Source organism: Hippoglossus stenolepis, chromosome 8 (assembly GCF_022539355.2).
Source record: "Hippoglossus stenolepis isolate QCI-W04-F060 chromosome 8, HSTE1.2, whole genome shotgun sequence".
Lineage (NCBI taxonomy): Eukaryota > Metazoa > Chordata > Actinopteri > Pleuronectiformes > Pleuronectidae > Hippoglossus > Hippoglossus stenolepis.
This window is the reverse complement of record NC_061490.1, coordinates 10,127,860-10,146,716: the sequence shown is the minus strand read 5'-3', so window position 1 is coordinate 10,146,716 and position 18,857 is coordinate 10,127,860. Positions and strand designations below refer to the sequence as shown.

At 38.5% G+C, this 18,857-nt stretch overlaps 1 protein-coding gene across 2 annotated transcripts in view; it reads left to right on the top strand.

The window, feature by feature from the left end:
* adcy2a (adenylate cyclase 2a) overlaps window positions 1–18,857 on the top strand; it is a 55,481-nt gene that overhangs the window by 21,824 nt on the left and 14,800 nt on the right. For both annotated transcript variants that reach the window (XM_035164743.2, XM_035164745.2), the window contains exons 4-16: window positions 6,693–6,842; window positions 9,258–9,406; window positions 9,546–9,657; window positions 10,206–10,333; window positions 11,452–11,610; window positions 11,724–11,856; window positions 11,939–12,115; window positions 12,219–12,262; window positions 12,449–12,529; window positions 14,349–14,418; window positions 14,581–14,678; window positions 14,821–14,905; window positions 18,035–18,172. In XM_035164743.2, coding sequence (XP_035020634.1) covers window positions 6,693–6,842; window positions 9,258–9,406; window positions 9,546–9,657; window positions 10,206–10,333; window positions 11,452–11,610; window positions 11,724–11,856; window positions 11,939–12,115; window positions 12,219–12,262; window positions 12,449–12,529; window positions 14,349–14,418; window positions 14,581–14,678; window positions 14,821–14,905; window positions 18,035–18,172 — 1,524 coding nt within the window. The remainder of the gene's footprint in view (window positions 1–6,692; window positions 6,843–9,257; window positions 9,407–9,545; window positions 9,658–10,205; window positions 10,334–11,451; window positions 11,611–11,723; window positions 11,857–11,938; window positions 12,116–12,218; window positions 12,263–12,448; window positions 12,530–14,348; window positions 14,419–14,580; window positions 14,679–14,820; window positions 14,906–18,034; window positions 18,173–18,857) is intronic.

Below are 18,857 nucleotides of genomic sequence, written 5' to 3'. Positions count from 1 at the left end.
AACTAAGAAAGTGACTGTGGGCCTATATATGCTATCAATATTCTTAGCAGGAAAATAAGTTTCCCAAAATGTCAGACTATTCCTTCACAAGCCCATTGTGCATGCTCACAGGCACTCACACACTCCAACAAATAGTAACATTGTGTATGTATGCACTTACCCAGTATCTAGTGCAAGACATGCAAGAAGTATGCACCAAACTGAATAAGAAGGGATGAGGGTGGGAGGGGAAAGAGGATGTGGGTATGGATAAACAAGATGGATTAAAAGGATGCGGTACAAGGCTGAATGGATAAAGGGAAGGGAAAGGCTGGGTCAAAGAATCTGAGACAAACACAGCTTGATGGTGTAACCGGGTATATGTAGGCTTAACAGGTGATCAGAGGTGTAGCATCTAAGTTAAGTAGGTTAACTTCATTAGTTAAAATATTGTGTACATTTGTCTGACCTTCCTGAGATTTGTGATTTTCAGCCATTAAATGTCCTCACTCCTGGTCCCTCATGTGCATTAACTGTTCAGTGGGTATTAAGTTAGAAAGAATCATGCTGATATCTCCACTTTGTCAAGTCCATTAAACTTGACAGTGCTGTCTCTTTGGAATCTTAATGAACCAACTGATTTATTGAAGAGGTGAAACCCTCCGTTAGGTCCAGATTTATGTGCATATAAAAATAAGAAAATTCGATCTTTTTCTGCATAGAGTTTCAAACAGTGATGCATGGCTGCATAATTATTTTTGCTACTTTGCTAAAACCTTTGCGAAAAGAATATAATTATCTGGCAATTCACTATAATATATTTAGTCTTTTAGTATTTCTACACAGTTCTTCTTTAGAGCATTAAAATATTCTGAAGATCCCTTATTTCGAAGTCAATCACAATTTAATGAATGTGCGTGTAAAAACTTGGAGTTCTTTTCCTGATTTTATCCAAACCGACATTAAACTAAGTGCTGTATTAGTTGCCCACAGTGTTCTTACCTCACAACCTCCCCTCTCAGACTGAAAATAGCCTTAATTGGTGTTCTTTGTTATTAATTGTTGAGTGCCAATTCATCAATAATTCACCATGGCACTAGCTCTCTTATTTCAACTTTAGCTGATAGTACATCACATTAACTCTCAGAAGTAGCAGCTGTTGCATATTACATGTATTCCCTTTTTAAGGGGAAGTAGGGCTTAATTAACTATCCTTTGCCGACTACATTAAAATAGAGCTTGGAGCAATTAGACCTTATGTTATATTGTATCTCACCCAGGATTTGGGTTTCTTAGATTTCCATGTCCCGTTTCTCTTGAGGATGGTATAGTTTGTTTTCCCTCTGATTTAGATAAACCCAGGATTCACTCGCACGGCTGAAACCACTTAGGACGCCATCTCACCTGAACCAGCTGTTATCTGCAATTGTGTATCAGTGAGCGATACGGACTGATTCACACAGCTGACCTTTCAGATTGTCTGATAGCTGTCAGTGTCTTGTCAAACAGACGTCAGCTAATGTGGCAGCATACAGGTTTAACTAAATGTTACCTAATACGTGAAGTCAACTATTAACAAGTATTTTGTCTCTGTGCGGCCTGCAGATGATACAAGGTATTATTTCATGACCTACTTCATGAGGGGTTCGTCAGAACATTTTAAAATAGATTTGTTATATTTAGGGTTTTCTTAAAAGTGGCCTAAAATATCGCGTACAATATGAGCTAATGAAAACCATTTCATAAAGCAGCCAACAAAGGCCCCATCTGGATGTGCTTGCTTTCAGTCATTCAGTACTTATTCAGTCTGAACGCGTGCTTTGGCCACTATTCTCTAGCACATAGTGTAGACATTAGACTTTCTATTAAAAACAAAATGGTCACGAGGCAAAAAAAACACAACCAAAAACACACCCAATCCCAGATTGTCTTTTTTTTATCCTTTGTGTAACCGTCAAATAATCTGTTCCAAGTTCGAGCCACACTCATGCACATGGCTTCTGCCCTCATGTTTGCTTTTCAAAAATAAAAAGTTAATAATACCTTCAAATGATATAAATTTGGAACAGAATCTGTATCTGAACCACACTCTATGTAAAGATAGAAGAGAATACAATAGAACTTTGACGTCCACCAAAGTGGAAAATTGTCTTCGGCTCACCAATAAACAAGCAACAACATGAATAAAGACAATCATAAAAACAAGCAACAATGTAAAACAATATAAAAACAACTATCGGCATCAAGTACAACAGGAACATACACAGGGTTATGGACAACATTACAGCCCCCAAAAGTGAAGCCAAATCCTCTTGATTGCCCTCTGGTGGCTCGCCATAGTGTAGGCCATAAACCAAGCCTCTTCCATGTTAGTAGATGGGACATGGAGCAAAGTAGTAAAGTAAAAAAAAAGGGTACATGTTAGAAAGACGTTTTTTGTATTAGGTAGTACTCATCACAGTTATGTTTGTTCAAGTGTTGTTTTTTTCCGGTAAGTTTAGTTTTGAGCTATTTAAGGCTATTAAAAAAACGGCATTAAACATCATGATTGACAGCTTAGACTGACTCACAATTGGTCAGGGGTGTGTTATTGGCAGGTACCTTGATACTGTGGCTCCACAACATGATCCCAACTGTGCAGCAAACGGACAACGTGTCATGTCACTGTATGGTCGCAAAAACATTTACAACCATATGTGATTATCATCTATGTGCAGATCTGGCTTGCCATTCTACAATAGATGGACTGAATGGCTTTACAGTGTTGAAAGAAAGAACCACTAATTAAATCAATGTACAATTGCTCTTGTAGTTCTATCAGTCTACTGACAGTTGACTGATTAGAAATGCACAAACCACATAAGGTAGACGTTTCCCATCATACATTTTTTCAGCTAAAATGACATGGACAGTATGATTTAGAGAAAGTGAGAGTATTGGATTTCAGAAATAAAATGATTGCTCTTTGTGCAGAAGGTCACAGGCTGATTACCCCTGTTATAGAAAGTAAATCTTTTGGGCACATTAACGTCAGAAAAGAGTGAGCAATTTGCCCATGATCAGTCTGACAGTGAGGTCACCATTATGCTAAAAGGAAAGACAGGGACTGTAAGTGAAAGGGAAATTGGTGAGAATCAGACACGGCAGGCAAACGAGCGAACGGGAGTATGACTACAAGACGGAGAGGGAGAAAAAATATATAATTATAAAAAAAGCGATGGGAGAGAACCATTAAATTGTCAATTTGCTTTAAATTTCAATAATATTGAGCTCAGTACCATAAGCCCTCCTGGGTCTTAATACATTCACCTGTCTTTACTGGGCAATTCCTCTAATGGACGTTCCTGTATATTGATTAATACGTGAAGCGAGAGTGAAAATAAACCACTGTTTTGAATTGAAAATAAACCCAATAGACTGAACTTCTCACAGATTGCAATTTTCACTCTGTGGGTATATTGAAGACGTTTGGTTGCAGTAAACACTTATCCTCAAGCATCGTATTCAACACAGCACTTGTTGTATTCTCTGCTGTTGTTGCAGGATATCACTTGTTATTACGATAAGGATAATCACTTTAGATTTATTGTGGTATTGTTATTGATCTATATCATCAGTGATCCTTGTGTGGGCATCATTAACAGCAGCAGCATCTTATAAGCCGTGCCATGGTCAAATGGAGCCTGTAGTGGGGTGTGGTGCTGGCTGTTATCACACTAATTAGAGAACAGACAGGCCTCCCTTTGTGCAGTGAACCTGAGCTCATTAGAGATGAGGATGTAGACGAGAGGTCTGGGCACATAATTAGCCACTGTGTGTATTTGTTACTTAGTGTTTGTTGCCTTTCTTTTTTTTGCTCCATCAACAGGATAGAGGTAAATCTGATCAAGCCGCAGTGAAGCTGTCGCAGGGAATACACAATGCCATTTTTAGGTAATAAACACCTGAGTGGGGGCAGTAGAAGGGTCACACAGATCTAATTCCCTTTACTTACCATTCTACTGTATATCTTTATCAGTCATCAGCGTTTCCTTTTAAATAACTGACTCATAAGACAATTAAATGAAAGCTGTTTTGTTTATGAATTCCACATTGTCCTAAAATACTGTGTGTGATGCAGGGTGTCGAAATCGCTGCAAGATCTCATTTGCCAAGGTCTCGTACCCTTGAGAAAAAGCCGTTCACTCATTTCTCACTTTAGAGGTTTTTTTTAGCTTTGGACTCAAGCCCAAAAAAATAAAAGCAATAAAGTGATGGAGCATGTTGGTGTAGTATGTATTGTTATTACATCCAAGGCAATGTGTACAAGCTAAGGGGGGAATAATTGGTAAATTTTTAAAGCCAAGGGAAAAAATTCAGAGTAGGAAAGATTTTGCACCAAAATATAAGTAATATAAGATAATACAATAACAAAAAAATTAAGGAAATAATATTTTCTCAGTGTTGCAAAGTGATTGGTTAGCTGGACAAATCTTTTGTTATTTATCAACCGTTTGATATATCAGAAATGTCATGCCCCTTCCCCAGAGACTTCCTCTCAGTCAAAACAAATGCAGATTGGGGTTAAGTTATTTGGAGACTCTTAATTGTCGGTGGGTGTGGTCTATGTATGTTGGCCCTTTTTAATACGCTGGCGAACTGTTTAGGCTGTACTCGCCTCTCACCCAATATATGGCTCCAGTCCCCCCCTTGACCCTCAAAGGATAAAGCGGTATAGATAATGAATGACTAGCCGGTAGGGGGTCATGTTACATGCTACTTGGTGATGTAGACGCTTTATGGGGGGAAAGCTAGCAGTGTTTTCTATGGGAGAGAACTTCTTTTGGTCTTCGTGATTTCTTTTTACAGACAATATATATATATATATATATGACACTTAAGAAATGGAACAACCCAAAGAGCATAATGGGCTCGTATATGTTAGTGCAATTTGCCTCTGGTGAGATAAAGCCTACAGCTTTGAAATATTTTGTTATATGTGTGTTGAAGATGGTCTGAATTGCTTTACATATATATTTTTACAATAATTTTTTGACCTTACACTGAACATTACCATTATTACTGTGTGCTTTCATAGGGGAAGTGAATATCAGACTACATTTTTCCTTCAAAATTCTTTCCACGAAACACCCTGATATCTTGCTATTCATTGTCTGTCCTTGATTTTTTGAGTAAGCTTTCAGATTGTTGAGATCATAGTACAGGTGGGAGATAACCCTCTTTAAATGTCTGATTTTAAATGTATTTTAAGAATATTTTGAGAAAGGGTTGACTGGTTTCTGTGGTATTTTTCAAAGTTTTTTGGTTGGGAAAAACACATTATTTCATATATAAGTACAATGCCAAACAAGGATAATATACTTTTGGTGAGATAAGCGGTTTTGCAGGAAAACACTCAGGGCAAAGAGGGAAAGACGGTTTGCAGGATGGAGCCAAAGAAGGCTGACGTGTGAGCGAGGGGAGCAGACTGATGGAGCCAGGGGGTTAAGTGAAGCTTGAGGCCACTGGAGATGAGCTGGTAATGGAGAGGTGCGTCGCACGGCGAGCGTGGCAAGCAGAGAGTTGAGCAGACAAACAGGCAAACATGAGGTGATCCTGAAGCTGAAGGAAATAAAGGTTACTCAGAGAAAGTTACAAATCTCCATTTGAATTGCCTGTAGATGTAACCAGTGATATCCTTGTGTTGTACTTCCTAATGCACAAAAGTTCTGACTTCAATCACAGACAATATTTGAGTGTTTTCTTGTAAGTTTACCACCTACATTCAGAGAATATTGATTTTTGTGGAAGTTCATCACTAAAATGTTGCAATATTAGCCCCACTCCCCACAGCTCCCTAATTTATTTTAGTTTGCCAATAATGGCCATAATAGGCTATTGTGCTTTTTCCATGTTTGAACGCAGTATAATCGTTTTCTACTTTGTTGTTGTATATGATTCTTAATATATAATACATCTTATTATCAGGTGCGTGCGTGCGTGTGTGTGAGTGAGAGAGGTGTGATTGTTGACATGGCAAAATTTTTGTTACTGAAGGAGGTGTTTATATGTTTGTCTGTCTGCGATAACATCAAACTGTGTAAGATGCAGACATGAAACTTTACAGCTGTGTAGTTGAGATCAAAATGAAGACTGAGTATGAAGAGGGAGTACTCGTGTAATCATGTAGTAATGACTACTGAGTAGTTATGTGATAATGTAGTAAAGATAGTATTGTGTACACATGGGTCTGAACATCGTGTTTACTGGTGTCACCTCTGGTTCATGTCATCGCAAGATGGTCTCTAGAACTGTGTTTGACTCATCTTTATAAAACCTTATACATGATAATAAATAAACTGAACTTTTTGTGATGCTGAAGCGTGCGGGATCATCTTTTCTTTTCTATAATGGTTGGATGTGCAAATATGTCTCTAATTTAATTATTTTACAGGTATTTCTGCATGTATGGTTTTATTAAGCAGGTCGGAATACAAGACAATAGCTATATGTTTATGACCAGGCCCTTGATCAGTACAGTAGGTACAGTTTACAAAAATGTACAATACAATAGAAAATACAAAAACACATAGTAATATTGAATGCATTTCCCTATTCAGCTTTGATTCTGCTCTTTCTTGAAAATGCCAGTTTACCAGGTTTACCCCCATTAACATATTTGTTGTCAGGTATATATCTAACACTATTTTTGTCTGTCCTCTGTTCCTGTGCAGATTTTGGCCAATATCATAATTTTCTTGTGTGGAAACATGGCAGGGGCGTACCACAAGCATCTGATGGAGTTGGCACTAAAACAGACTTATCAGGACACCTGCAACTGCATCAAGTCCCCAATAAAACTGGAGTTTGAGAAGAGACAACAGGTAAAGTGATCGATAGGTTTTAAGGGTTAGGGGTTGGGGGTGTCAGGGTGTGAGATTATGTTGTAGTGTCAGATGTAGGTGGTGATAGTGCTTTGATTACAGGGAGGATTATAGTAATGAGGAGCATGAATGAGGAATGGATCATGTAACAGGGATAATGATGTATGATGTATTAGGTGACAAATTAGCATGAAAACTCCTTGGGTCATAACACCATATCAAACTCTGAGCAAAATAACTGATGTTGATCCAAAGTTTTGTTTCTCTTTTTGTGGGGGTATATTTTTCATTACCATTTTAATGCTGCCCTTGAGTGAAACTGCTGACGTCTTGTGTTTTTTTTACCCAAGTCATCTTCACTGAAACTTTGCATCTAAAAATGATTTGTGTCATCAGTATGTGTGTCACAGCATTAATGGTGCGAAACATTAATGGTGTTAAACATTCAGTTTCTCAGCTCGTTGTGCCTAAAGGATTTTTATCTAAAATCTCTCAGCTCTGCATATAACTGTTGGTGCCTGATTCCTGTGCTTTAAGAAAAGACAGTCCCCAGAGAATTGGTGTCGGGAGTTGTGCTTTACAGAACGTGGTAATTGTTAATGAGCTCAGTTAGTGTGCTGATAATGTCAATTCCTGGAGCCCTCTGCATGTCTTTCTGCAGTAATGTGTAGTGTTTAAGTTTGTCCTGTGCAGCATTATAATGTTTATTGGTTATCAAATCAGTTCTATGCATTTACATTGGATTAATCCATAAAAAAGCACCAGGCAGCATTTGTTAAATATATTGGTGGGAACATACATTTTGTCAAATACTGGAGATAAGACTTTGACAAAAACATAAAAGGGACGGGTCTCATTATTACATGACTAGAGGAGGCAAGTTGTATTCTCTTTTCCCTACTATACACACTTGAGGAGTAGAATGTAACATATTATGTAGTTTCTGTTGCACTGAATCTACTTGTTCTTTCACATCGGTTGGATTCCTTTTCATTCTCCATCCATATCCCTGCAGTCGACCACCACCAAACATCTCCTCCTCCAAAAAGAAGCAATTTCCTCAAAGTCTGTGTTTCTTTCTTTGGAACAGAGAGTTTCTTGCAAAAGTCCCAATAATGTGGAGCTGATGAGCCTTAATTTGTGAAACCTAAACAGAAGTTTAACTTAAAAAGATGCTTTTAAAATTTCACACCAGGCTGATGGCTGATCCTCCTGTCTAAAATGAAATAGTCATGTAAACTTTCAACTTTTTTCTCATTGTATCATGACTTCATCCTTGTGAAATTGCTATTCTCGTAAAAGTGACTGCTGCTGCACCACTAGTCTTGGTAATAGCCTAGGCGTGGAGTGGAGCTGGTTATCCCTATGTTGAATCCAGCTTGCTCTGTTACAGCTGCCGTGAGTGAAGCTGAAAATGCCTTGGGTTTTCCAGTAGCCCCGGAGTGCTGCTATTGTTTTCGACAGATGGCTGGAACAGGGCAGAGCCACATTTCTCCCGAGCGCTCCGTGCACTCATACTGCATGCTGCTTGCTTTTATCCAGAGTGCCCTGCAGTACACTGAGTGCATACATTTTCAGTACTAGCTGTTCTGAGGGGCTCTATGCAAATTCATCATAAACCGAAAGTCGAGGCAGAGTTTGTTAGCAGCCACCATGGACCTCTCCTCCGCGTACGAACGAACCCTCTGATCAATGATGCAGAAAACAAGTCAAGTTGGAGGTGACATTTGCTTAATTAAGTGTATTCTCCAATCTTGAACCTCTCCTTACCCAAAGAGAAGTTTTAATTGCTAATTACTGCGCTGGTTGTCTTTGAGTAAAACCAACAGTAACCACAGAGAAATGGTTAAGCTACCACTTAGTAAAAAAGTAAGGGCTGAGTCTGACTTCTGGTCACAGCAAAAAAATAATGAACAGTCCAAAAAGAAATTTAATTGATCATTATTTTGAGTAACTTGGAAGGAAGCTGACACAATGTGGTGCTTGACTAACTTCACTAAGGAGTGGATGTATTCATGGAGACATGGACAAAATTTAATTAAATATCAGTTAGTTAAACTTTTTCAGTTGCCAGTCTTTGATCATTATATGCTGATTACATATCATAAATGTCCAAATGTTGGAACTGAAAGCTTGTTTTGTTAATTAAGTCAAAGATTTGTTCTTGATTTGCATTTTCAGTACTTCTAATCCTATTTAATTCCGGTCATGCCACTGGCAGAGCGTAGAAATTAGTCCCTGAGAAAGTAGAAGCTAAAGCAAATGAGCAGATAACTAACTGTTGGGGATCTGTGGCTGCTAACCAGAAATGACATGTGGTCCTATGTGAATTTTTTTTTATACATAATAATTGATTGAAATTTTCTGAACATCCCTCTTCTGCTACTGCTTTTCCTTTTGTGTCGTTGCCATTAGGAGCGTCTCCTGTTGTCACTGCTGCCAGCTCACATTGCCCGTGTGATGAAAGCTGAGATCATCCAGAGACTGAAGGGACCAAACTTTGGCCAGATGGAGAACACAAACAATTTTCACAACCTTTATGTGCAGAGGCACACAAACGTTAGGCATGTGTTATTTATTTGAATTTATGTGACCAAGCAGTACTGTCATGTTCAGATTTACATATGAGCAGCTCTAATGTCTTACAGTTATGGAAGTATGATATTTCCGTATATTAATCAAAATATATTTTTCCACTTCTAGTATACTGTATGCTGATATAGTTGGTTTCACGCGGCTGGCCAGTGACTGTTCACCTGGAGAGCTGGTGCACATGCTGAATGAGTTGTTTGGCAAATTCGATCAAATTGCAAAGGTAAACATCAGATTATCAAACCCTGTCACTTATCAACACATGCTAATTTTGTCTATTTTACTAAACAATTACTAATATCTTATGTCATACTTGTTGTTTTATCTGCTTTTGGTGATGTGTCTCACTGGCATCACTTTTTGTTGCTTCCCGATGGATTTGTGTTATTTCTGTAAGCACCTGGTCAAACATGGATGATTGAACTTTACCCTGAGTCATTTGAAGTGCGGATTATGATATAGTTTGTAGCACGAACATCTTAACAAAAAGAACAAGTGGTGAACATGATTCATCAGGTTTTAATATGAGCCTCTCCAACTCAAGGAGCAACAGCTTGTTGAGTCATACAATATAGACATTTTTTACTCGCAAAAATAGCTAATAGATGATAACACACTATAGCTACAGTACAAAGCCTGTTGAATGTAAATAATCTGAGGAGGGATTTATCCCTCAAAGGTTTATTTTCTGTGTTTAAATTGAAAATCTGCCTCTGCTGTCTGTCAGCTGGACCTTTATCTGAACCTGTGTTCCACCTTTGTAAATACCAGGAGAATGAATGTATGCGGATCAAAATCCTTGGCGACTGTTACTACTGTGTGTCCGGGCTGCCAGAGTCTTTACCAAACCATGCGAAGAACTGTGTGAAAATGGGTCTGGACATGTGCGAGGCCATCAAGTAAGTGCCACTTACATAAGAGTGCAGCTAAAGCAGGACAGCCGTGTTTTTGAAATGCTTGCTTCTCTGTTACTCAACCACGTGTCGGGGCTAGAATATCCCTCAAGTTTACAGTAGTAATGTTACACCTTTGACACAAATAATGGGGCCTATTCATCATTTTGCAATCACATGAAAACTAAAATTCGCTGCCTCGAATGGGACTAGAAATTCACCTTATGCTGATTGTGTATCTGTTAACTCAGCTACACTCTAAAGACTCAAGAGTCTCAGGTGTTTTTGACTGCTGGTAATTCAAAGATTGCTCAGATATGCTTTAATACCCAGTCCTCTTTGAGCTGCATGTATTGAAACATCCCTACATGTACTTTCATGATTGCTAATTTAGCTGCATGTGTTGCGTTGGTAAATGGGAGATCCTATCTTTAAGCTTCAGTTAGACACAAATATTGCGGATAGAAAGACTTGAGGCTCAATAATGCTTATGTCTTTACGTATGAAAAGAGTCACATCCATTTCAAACGATGTGTCACTGCCCACATATTTAAATTTGTCCTTTACATTGGTGCAGTTGTTAAGCCGTACATCCACTAGAGGACAGTGTAGAGTTGAGTTTGTGGCAACAAAAATGGCGACACTGGAGGCGGTTGTGATAATGTGCCTTTTAAGAGAGTCCTTGTCCCTGTTCCCAGGTGAAGTAACATCATATCATGTAGTTTCTTACCAACTGGCAAAGCCTCTCCTCAAAATGTTCTGCCATTGTTGAAATGTTTCGCTTAAACTATCAGCTACACTGCCCCCAATGATTTCCGATGGTACTGCTAGAGTTCGTCTGTTTCGTCCCTGTCCGAAAGCTTTCAGAAAACGTGCACAAATACGAACAAAATTAGAAGTAAGGACAGAAGGCTCCATCTGTTCCTGTATATCTAACGTTGAGCATGAATTAGCTATTAGAGTGACTGTTGAAAATGCCACTGCACTTTTAAACTGGCTGACCTGGTTTTTTCCAACTGTTTCAGTTCTTTGCATAAACCATAAAGGTCATAGGGGGAAATTATTTCTTAGTGATTATTTTTATATTACTCCATATTAATAAGTCTATTTTTGGTGTATGACAGGAAAGTGAGAGATGCCACAGGGGTTGACATCAACATGCGTGTTGGTGTGCACTCAGGGAATGTCCTGTGTGGTGTGATTGGACTTCAGAAGTGGCAGTATGATGTTTGGTCACATGATGTCACATTGGCCAATCACATGGAGGCAGGAGGTGTACCAGGGTGAGTAAGCATTATTTTTGGTAAACTGTCCCTCAATTCTGAAGGATATAAAGAGAGCCACATTTAATTGTCCTAAAAAATGATTAGTTGATTGTTCTTTCGGTTTGTTCCAGACGAGTCCACATCACTTCAGTGACACTGGAGCACCTAAATGGTTCCTATAAGGTGGAAGATGGGGATGGACAGGAAAGGGACCCCTACCTAAAGGAACATGGAGTCATCACTTATTTAGTCATAAACCCAAAGGTTCCAAAGCACATTGAACAAAATAAACATTGGACATTGAATAAAATGCAATAAAATAATACATGTTTCCATGTTTGTCCAGGTGGAGCGCCGGAGCCCAGAGCACCATCACCGTCCCAGACACACTGTGTACGGAGCAAAGATGAGGGCCTCAGTCAGGATGACCCGCTACCTGGAGTCGTGGGGAGCAGCCAAGCCCTTTGCCAACATGCACCACAGAGACAGCATGACTAATGAGAACGGGAAGATCAACACTGCTGTGTGTCATTTTTTTTCTACCCACACAGTACATTGATATCTAAGTGATGAAGAAGTTTAGCTGTCGTTTTTAACCGTTCTCTCTTCTTTTGCTCTATGTCTAGGATGTGCCGATGGGGCAGTATCAATTCCAGAGGAGATCAGAAAGGCAAGCTGCTCATTTTACAGCTCCAGCACAATTATCTTAGGCAGGATCATCCTCACTACTTAACAGTGCAGTCTGATGACAAGATGTTTAATGAGAGTAGACTTCTGCAAGAGGCTTTGAAGTGTGTGACTAATATTGCGTGCACTTAAAAGACAATCTGTGTCTTTTTCTTGTCGCCCCTAACAGGACAAAGTCTCAGAAGAAAAGATTTGAGGAGGAATTTAACGAGAGGATGATAAGGACCTTTGATGGGATAAATTCACAAAAGTAAGGGTGTAGTATATTAGAAAGTTTGGGAAATTATTCTCATACTGATTTGATATGCTGTCTACTAAAATTAGAACAGATGAAACATGGCAACATTAAAGCAACAGTGTACACAAAAGTCTGTGCTTTTTAAATTAAACAACGCATCAACATACAACGCCTGCAGACACAAAAAATGAACTAAGTTCACGGTTCCAAAAATGAACTAAGTTCACGTTCATTTGTTCCATTTTTCATTGGGATGATTTATGTGACAAACTTACGATCATGTGTTGAATTATTAATCGATGGTGTTGGATCATGTCTTCGTGTTGCTCCGCTCATTTTAAAACTGAGTCCTGACTGAGTGTCTCGTGTTGTACTGAGAACAAAATGTTGAGTCATTTTTCATGATGTTTAAATGCAGCCTCATAAACTCTGGAGCGAATCAAACAAACACTAAGTTACTTCATGTACTGATCAGGTCCTGATAACTAGTGATGAGTGTTTATTAGTTCAAGTGAGAGCAGGTCAGAATGGAGGAGGAAACAGAAACTCCAGCTCTGTACAAACCAACTGCAGCTTCTGCTCTGATCACTGAGCAGCTGTGACCAGAGAAACTCTGTATTTCACTGTTTCCACTGTTGAACGTGAGCTATGTTCATTCTCACCTAGTGTGAACATCACTCACGTTCACGTTAATCATATGAAAACTGATTCCTTCACTTCATCGTTAACGAACGCTTTCATGCACAACACTGTACAGGGAGCCACTGCAGAGGGGCTGAAGAGCTTCATGCGGCTCCAGAGCCGCGGGTTGCCGAATCCTGGCCTAGAGCTATATTTCAAAAGCTTCAGCTTGAATCTTAAACCTGTTCATGGTGGATTTAGAAGTCTGCTTTGGATCATTGTCCTGTTGTAACTATTTTTTTTTTGTCAAAACACAACTTGTGGTCTAACAATCTATCACCACACAGGTTTTTACATCTTTAAATCTTCAGATCGAGAATTTCTATACTGAAAGATTGCGCACTGTAACTGTCAAACTTCTAAAGATCAGGAAGCATTTACTGATGGTGCGACCATAAGCTTTTTGGGTGAGACCAATTGTGAATTCACCTGAGACGATCACAGTGTTGGATTGTTGTCTCCTGCAGAATAATCCAGCTCTTAAAACCGAGTTTATATCTTTTTCATTAGTTTGCTCACATGCCCAAAGCTCCAATTTGATAGGTTTCTATTGATGAGGTTTCTTCCACTTAAACAAATAAAAACTCCCATCACCTCCTTGTGAAAACTAATGACAGAGCTTTATATTTTGTTATGGCGGGTTACACTGAACATACACTAATTCCCTTTTTCTGTTTTGTCATTAGATTTTTAATGTGGTGCAGAAAATTCATTCAGTGACAAACATTAAACGAATGGCTTAATATAATTTGATGTGTTTTATCATTACAACACAACAAATGTGTTGTAATGCATACATGAAAGCAAACAGAGATACAAATCTGTTTCATTTGTTTTCCTTTAGGCCTTTAAAATGTCCCATAGATTTAAAGCTTATAAGGTTAATGCAGATCTGAGTGTATTACAAGTAGAAGTGTGCAAAACGTAACCTTTGTCCGAGCTACTATTATGGTTTTAATTAAAAAAAATTCTTAAGAAATATAATGTAACACTGAATTAATATCATTTGAAATGTCTGTTCTCTCTTGGGGTTGTAATAAATTATTCAATTTAAAGATCTGCACAATATTTAATATTAATATTGAAATGTTGCATAAAACTGTACTTTATCATTATAAAGTTATAATTTATACGTTCTATATGTTTCCAGACAGTGGCTAAAGTCTGAGGACATCCAAAGAATATCGTTATTCTTTCACAACAAAACCTTGGAGAAGGAGGTAAGAGGAAGTTGAACTACATGATTATAATTCTTGTCTTGTTATATATGTATAAATGCGTATTGGTGTAGTTGTTCTAAAAGCGAATTACAGAACATGCTGTTAATGTTTGTTCTTTTTCCTACACTTGTGGTACCTTTAACCTTCTTTTTAATCTTGCAGTACAGAGCAACAACCTTGCCTGCCTTTAAATACTACGTCACCTGCGCCTGCTTGATCTTTTTCTGCATTTTCATTGTGCAGATTCTCGTCCTTCCAAAGTATGTGTGCTTTATTTCAAAATATCGAAGGCAAAACATTGTTGTTAACATAATGTTTTCATTTCTGTTGATAACATTTATTTAAAAATTTTTGAGGACATAAATGTTTGAGTCAACTAAACTCTGTTAACTTTTTTTTTAGAACACCTATCTTGGGAATATCCTTTGGAATGGCTTTTCTTGTCCTTTCCTTAATCATCTTCATTTGTTTCATCGGGCACTTTATGGTGAGTAAATCCATTTTCTACATCACTGCTTTAACTCGTGCCCCTCTATGTTAAAACGTGTTTGATCACATGAGTGGTCCAAGTGCCCCTTTGGTCATCTTAACGGCCCATTAAGTCCCTCTTACTCTAACACAAGTGCCTGGTGTGGTCCTGTGGTAAAAACTAATCTTGACCTTGTGCATTAAAAATCACCACACCAACCCCCCCAACCCCCTTTGACAGCTTATGTACTCAACTGCTTTGTGATGCATTTATTTAAGACACAATTGTGCAGGGTTACGCTCCCTGCGCACTGGATACTTTGCACAGTGCGCCGTGGCCCACGAGGATAGGGCCCGGTGTTTTTATTGATTGTTGATTACAAACATTTGGACCACAGTGTGACTGTGTGTGTCAAACTAACCTTTTTTTTCCTAAATGTCACCAGAGGGGCTCCGTAGATTTGAGTCATGTGTCATGTATCTACTTTATGTGGTTCCTTCAGTCAACATGGAGTCCATAGACCTTACTTTATAATAAAGATGCATTTTTTTCATCTTAAGATCATCCTTGTAACATGTCTATGGCTATTTTATTCAACATGTGAAATATTCACTGTGACTTAAATCAGAATATTTTTCCATAAAGAAAATTAAATGAGGACTACATAACTTGAAAATCAATAATATGGTCCATGGAGGATTTGAACATTAAAGGCTAAAGAGATTAATATTTAAAATCATATATATTATGCAACTCAGTAAGTTCATCTTTATCAGCTGAAGAACACCAGAAGGTTTTTCCTATGCATGCACATAGTTTTTCCATTGTTAGTCACACTATAGGTATTGAGCTACTGAGCATTTCATGCAGAAACATTGTCACCTTATTGGAGGGAGGGTTGGAGAAAGCTGAAACAAGATTTTTTGATTCACTGACTTGAGTATTCTGCTGATTCTGTGAATGAATCTTGACGTCTTGGATCAACCCTGTCAGACTCTTACTCTGTATTTCATCTTTTGTTTTTATTCATACCTTCTATTATTTGAAGTACAGGTCGAGAGGTGAAAAACATTTGCAAATACCTTTTTTTTTCACAACAACATTGCCTCCCACTAGCTTTTATTTCCAGTAATCCTGCTCATACATACCAGTCTTTCATCCACAGCTCATTGTATTGTATTGTAATGTACATCCCAGGGCAACTCAAATGTCACATCCACTCGGCATCAGTGATGCTCAGATACTGCTCTGAGATGATCAAGCAAATTATTTGGACTCTCACTGTCATTGTGTTGTATTGAAACACATTCAGCAAAACGCAGCACAACAAATAGGAGAAGTAATCAACGTTAACTATGGATAAAAACTCAGCAATAAACATTATACAAGCATTTCAAAATGATAATCATATTGCATGTGGCCCTTCAGTTAATATGACAAGATTGATTACACAGTGTTTACTGCTCTTAAAGGTCCAGTGTGTAGGCTCCAGGTAGATCTATTGGTAGAAATATAATGTAATATTCAGAATGATGTTTTCATCAGTTTATAAAAACCTAAAGTTTGTCTCTACAGTAGCCCAAAGCAGACAAACCAAACATGTTACCTGAAGGCCAATCCTAGGTTCTCCCACAGGCGTGGAAGGGGTGGATGGTGAGGCGAGGGGTTATTTTGTTGTTTATAATTAACTTCACTGTTAGATGCCACTAAATCCGACACACTGAATCTTAGGGTTCGTGATCGTGAGGTTAGGGGGAACGACAGTAAGTAGCCTCTTGAGGTTTTAGGCCTCCGCTCCGGCGATAGCGAGTGGCCGGGGGCATGATGCTTTCGGGTTGTCCGTCCATCCGTTGCATTCCTGTGAACGCAATATCTCATGAATGCCCTGAGGGAATTACCTCATAATTCGGTACAAATATTCACTTGGACTCAATGATTAACTGATTCGATTTTGTTGGTCAAAGGTCAAAAAGATCAAGGTCACATGACCATGTATGTTTTAAACTCAATATATCAGGAACGTCCAAAGGGAATTTCCTTACATGTGTCACTAGCATTCACTTAGATTCAAGGATGACCTGAATAGGATTTCGTGGTCAAAGGTCACTGTGACCACACAAAGCACATTTTTTGCCTCGTGAATGCGATATCTCCAGAACGCCTCGATTTGCTATAAACATTCACTTGAGCTTTGGTTTCATTTGATGGTCAAAGGTCAAAGGCCAAGGTCCAGTGGCATCACAAAGCATGTTAAAGATCTTCTTGAAATTTATTCAAATATGAACTGATTAGATTTTGGTGCCTGGAGGTCAAAGGTCAAAGTCACAATGACCTCACGTGCCTGTGAATGTGAAATATGAGGACTGCCCACATCTGGCAAAATTCACTTGGAGTCACTGATTAACTTTCAGTGGTCAAAGGTCACAGTGGCCTTAAAAAAACAGTTTTCAGCCTCTTGAGTGTGATATCTGACTGCTTGAGGGAATAACTTCAACTTTCGATCAGTTGTCACTTGTACACAAAGATAAATAGAGTTTGCTTCAGTGGTCAAAGGTCACAGTGACCTTATATGAATCTGGGGGGAAAAAACTGCACTGGTTGGCGGAGGCATACAACCGCAGTGCGGTAATTCTTGGTCTTTGCTGCTATGATTAAGTTATCGTTACAGGAAGGGTTATTTGGTGGCTGTATGTACTGATTGCACTGATCATTATGTACATGATGGAAACACTTGTACTTGTCATTTGACATTGCTTTCATTGCATGTAGTTTCAAATAGATTGTATTGTGCACCGTCAAGTTGATAGGACCCTCTCTCCGTAATTGTATGCCTCTTGAACTCGTCGATGAGCACTTGTGATGCAATATACTTACTTAACTTAATGCATTTGCTATTATTTCAATTGGCTTTACTGAGCACAGATAATTTGTTGTTGTGTACATGTCTGTTCATACACACACACACACATATATATATATATAATTTATTCTGATGAGTCCAAATTAGCTTTTGTTCCTCTCTACTTCTTCTCTTTGTGTAGAAACATGTTTACAGCCTTCAGTATCTCAGCATCCTCTTGTGTACCTGGACTCATACGTTCTTGTATTGTTGTGTTGTTGTGTTGTTGTGTGTACGTGTCCCTGCAGCACTGCAGTAAAAGTGCCTCTACTTCTTGGACGTGGCTGCTGCGGTCATCAGTCATTATTGCCAACAAGCCATGGCCCCGCATCACTCTCACCATGACAACCACGGCTCTAATACTCATAATGGCAGTCTTCAACATGGTAAGCCTTTATGTGTAGATGCTGCCGTCGGGGAGCGATAACACCAATTAGGCATTCACTAGAAATGAAGTATCACAACCCTTCACAAAACACTCCATTATTTGTTACTGCCGTGTAATCAAAAGGTATTTGAATACAACATGTTGCTGTAGATAGCCAGTAAAAAAACAGATTTTACATAGATTTCTTTTAAATGTTGTATTATTCAAAGATTTGCATTAATATAAAAAATATCTCTATGTCTGTATGTTTTGGATATATAATATGATGTACTGCCACAATAGTAAATATATCATATAATAATAATAATAATAATATATTAATTTAGTATTTAAATGATATTATACTTTTCATTCCTTCTTCAAACACCCTGGATTTCTAACCACGCAATGAACTACAGAAAATGTTTTACCTCTCAATGTTCTGTTTTGTTAAGCTATTTGTTTAAATCTAAAATGAAAATTGTATCCCCGCATAACTGTGCCAAATTTCCCTGTGATGATAAGGGGACACTGGACGCTGTTAGGGATAGAGGTTTATTTCTATAGAGAGGCAGAAATAAAAAGGCTTGAATAAGGGTGGGATAGTAGCTTGAGGCTTGTGGGGGCGGTGCACGGTGTCAGGACCCTGGTTTAGACCTTCACACAAATCGATTCCAGAGATTAAAATCGTGTTTTTTCACCTG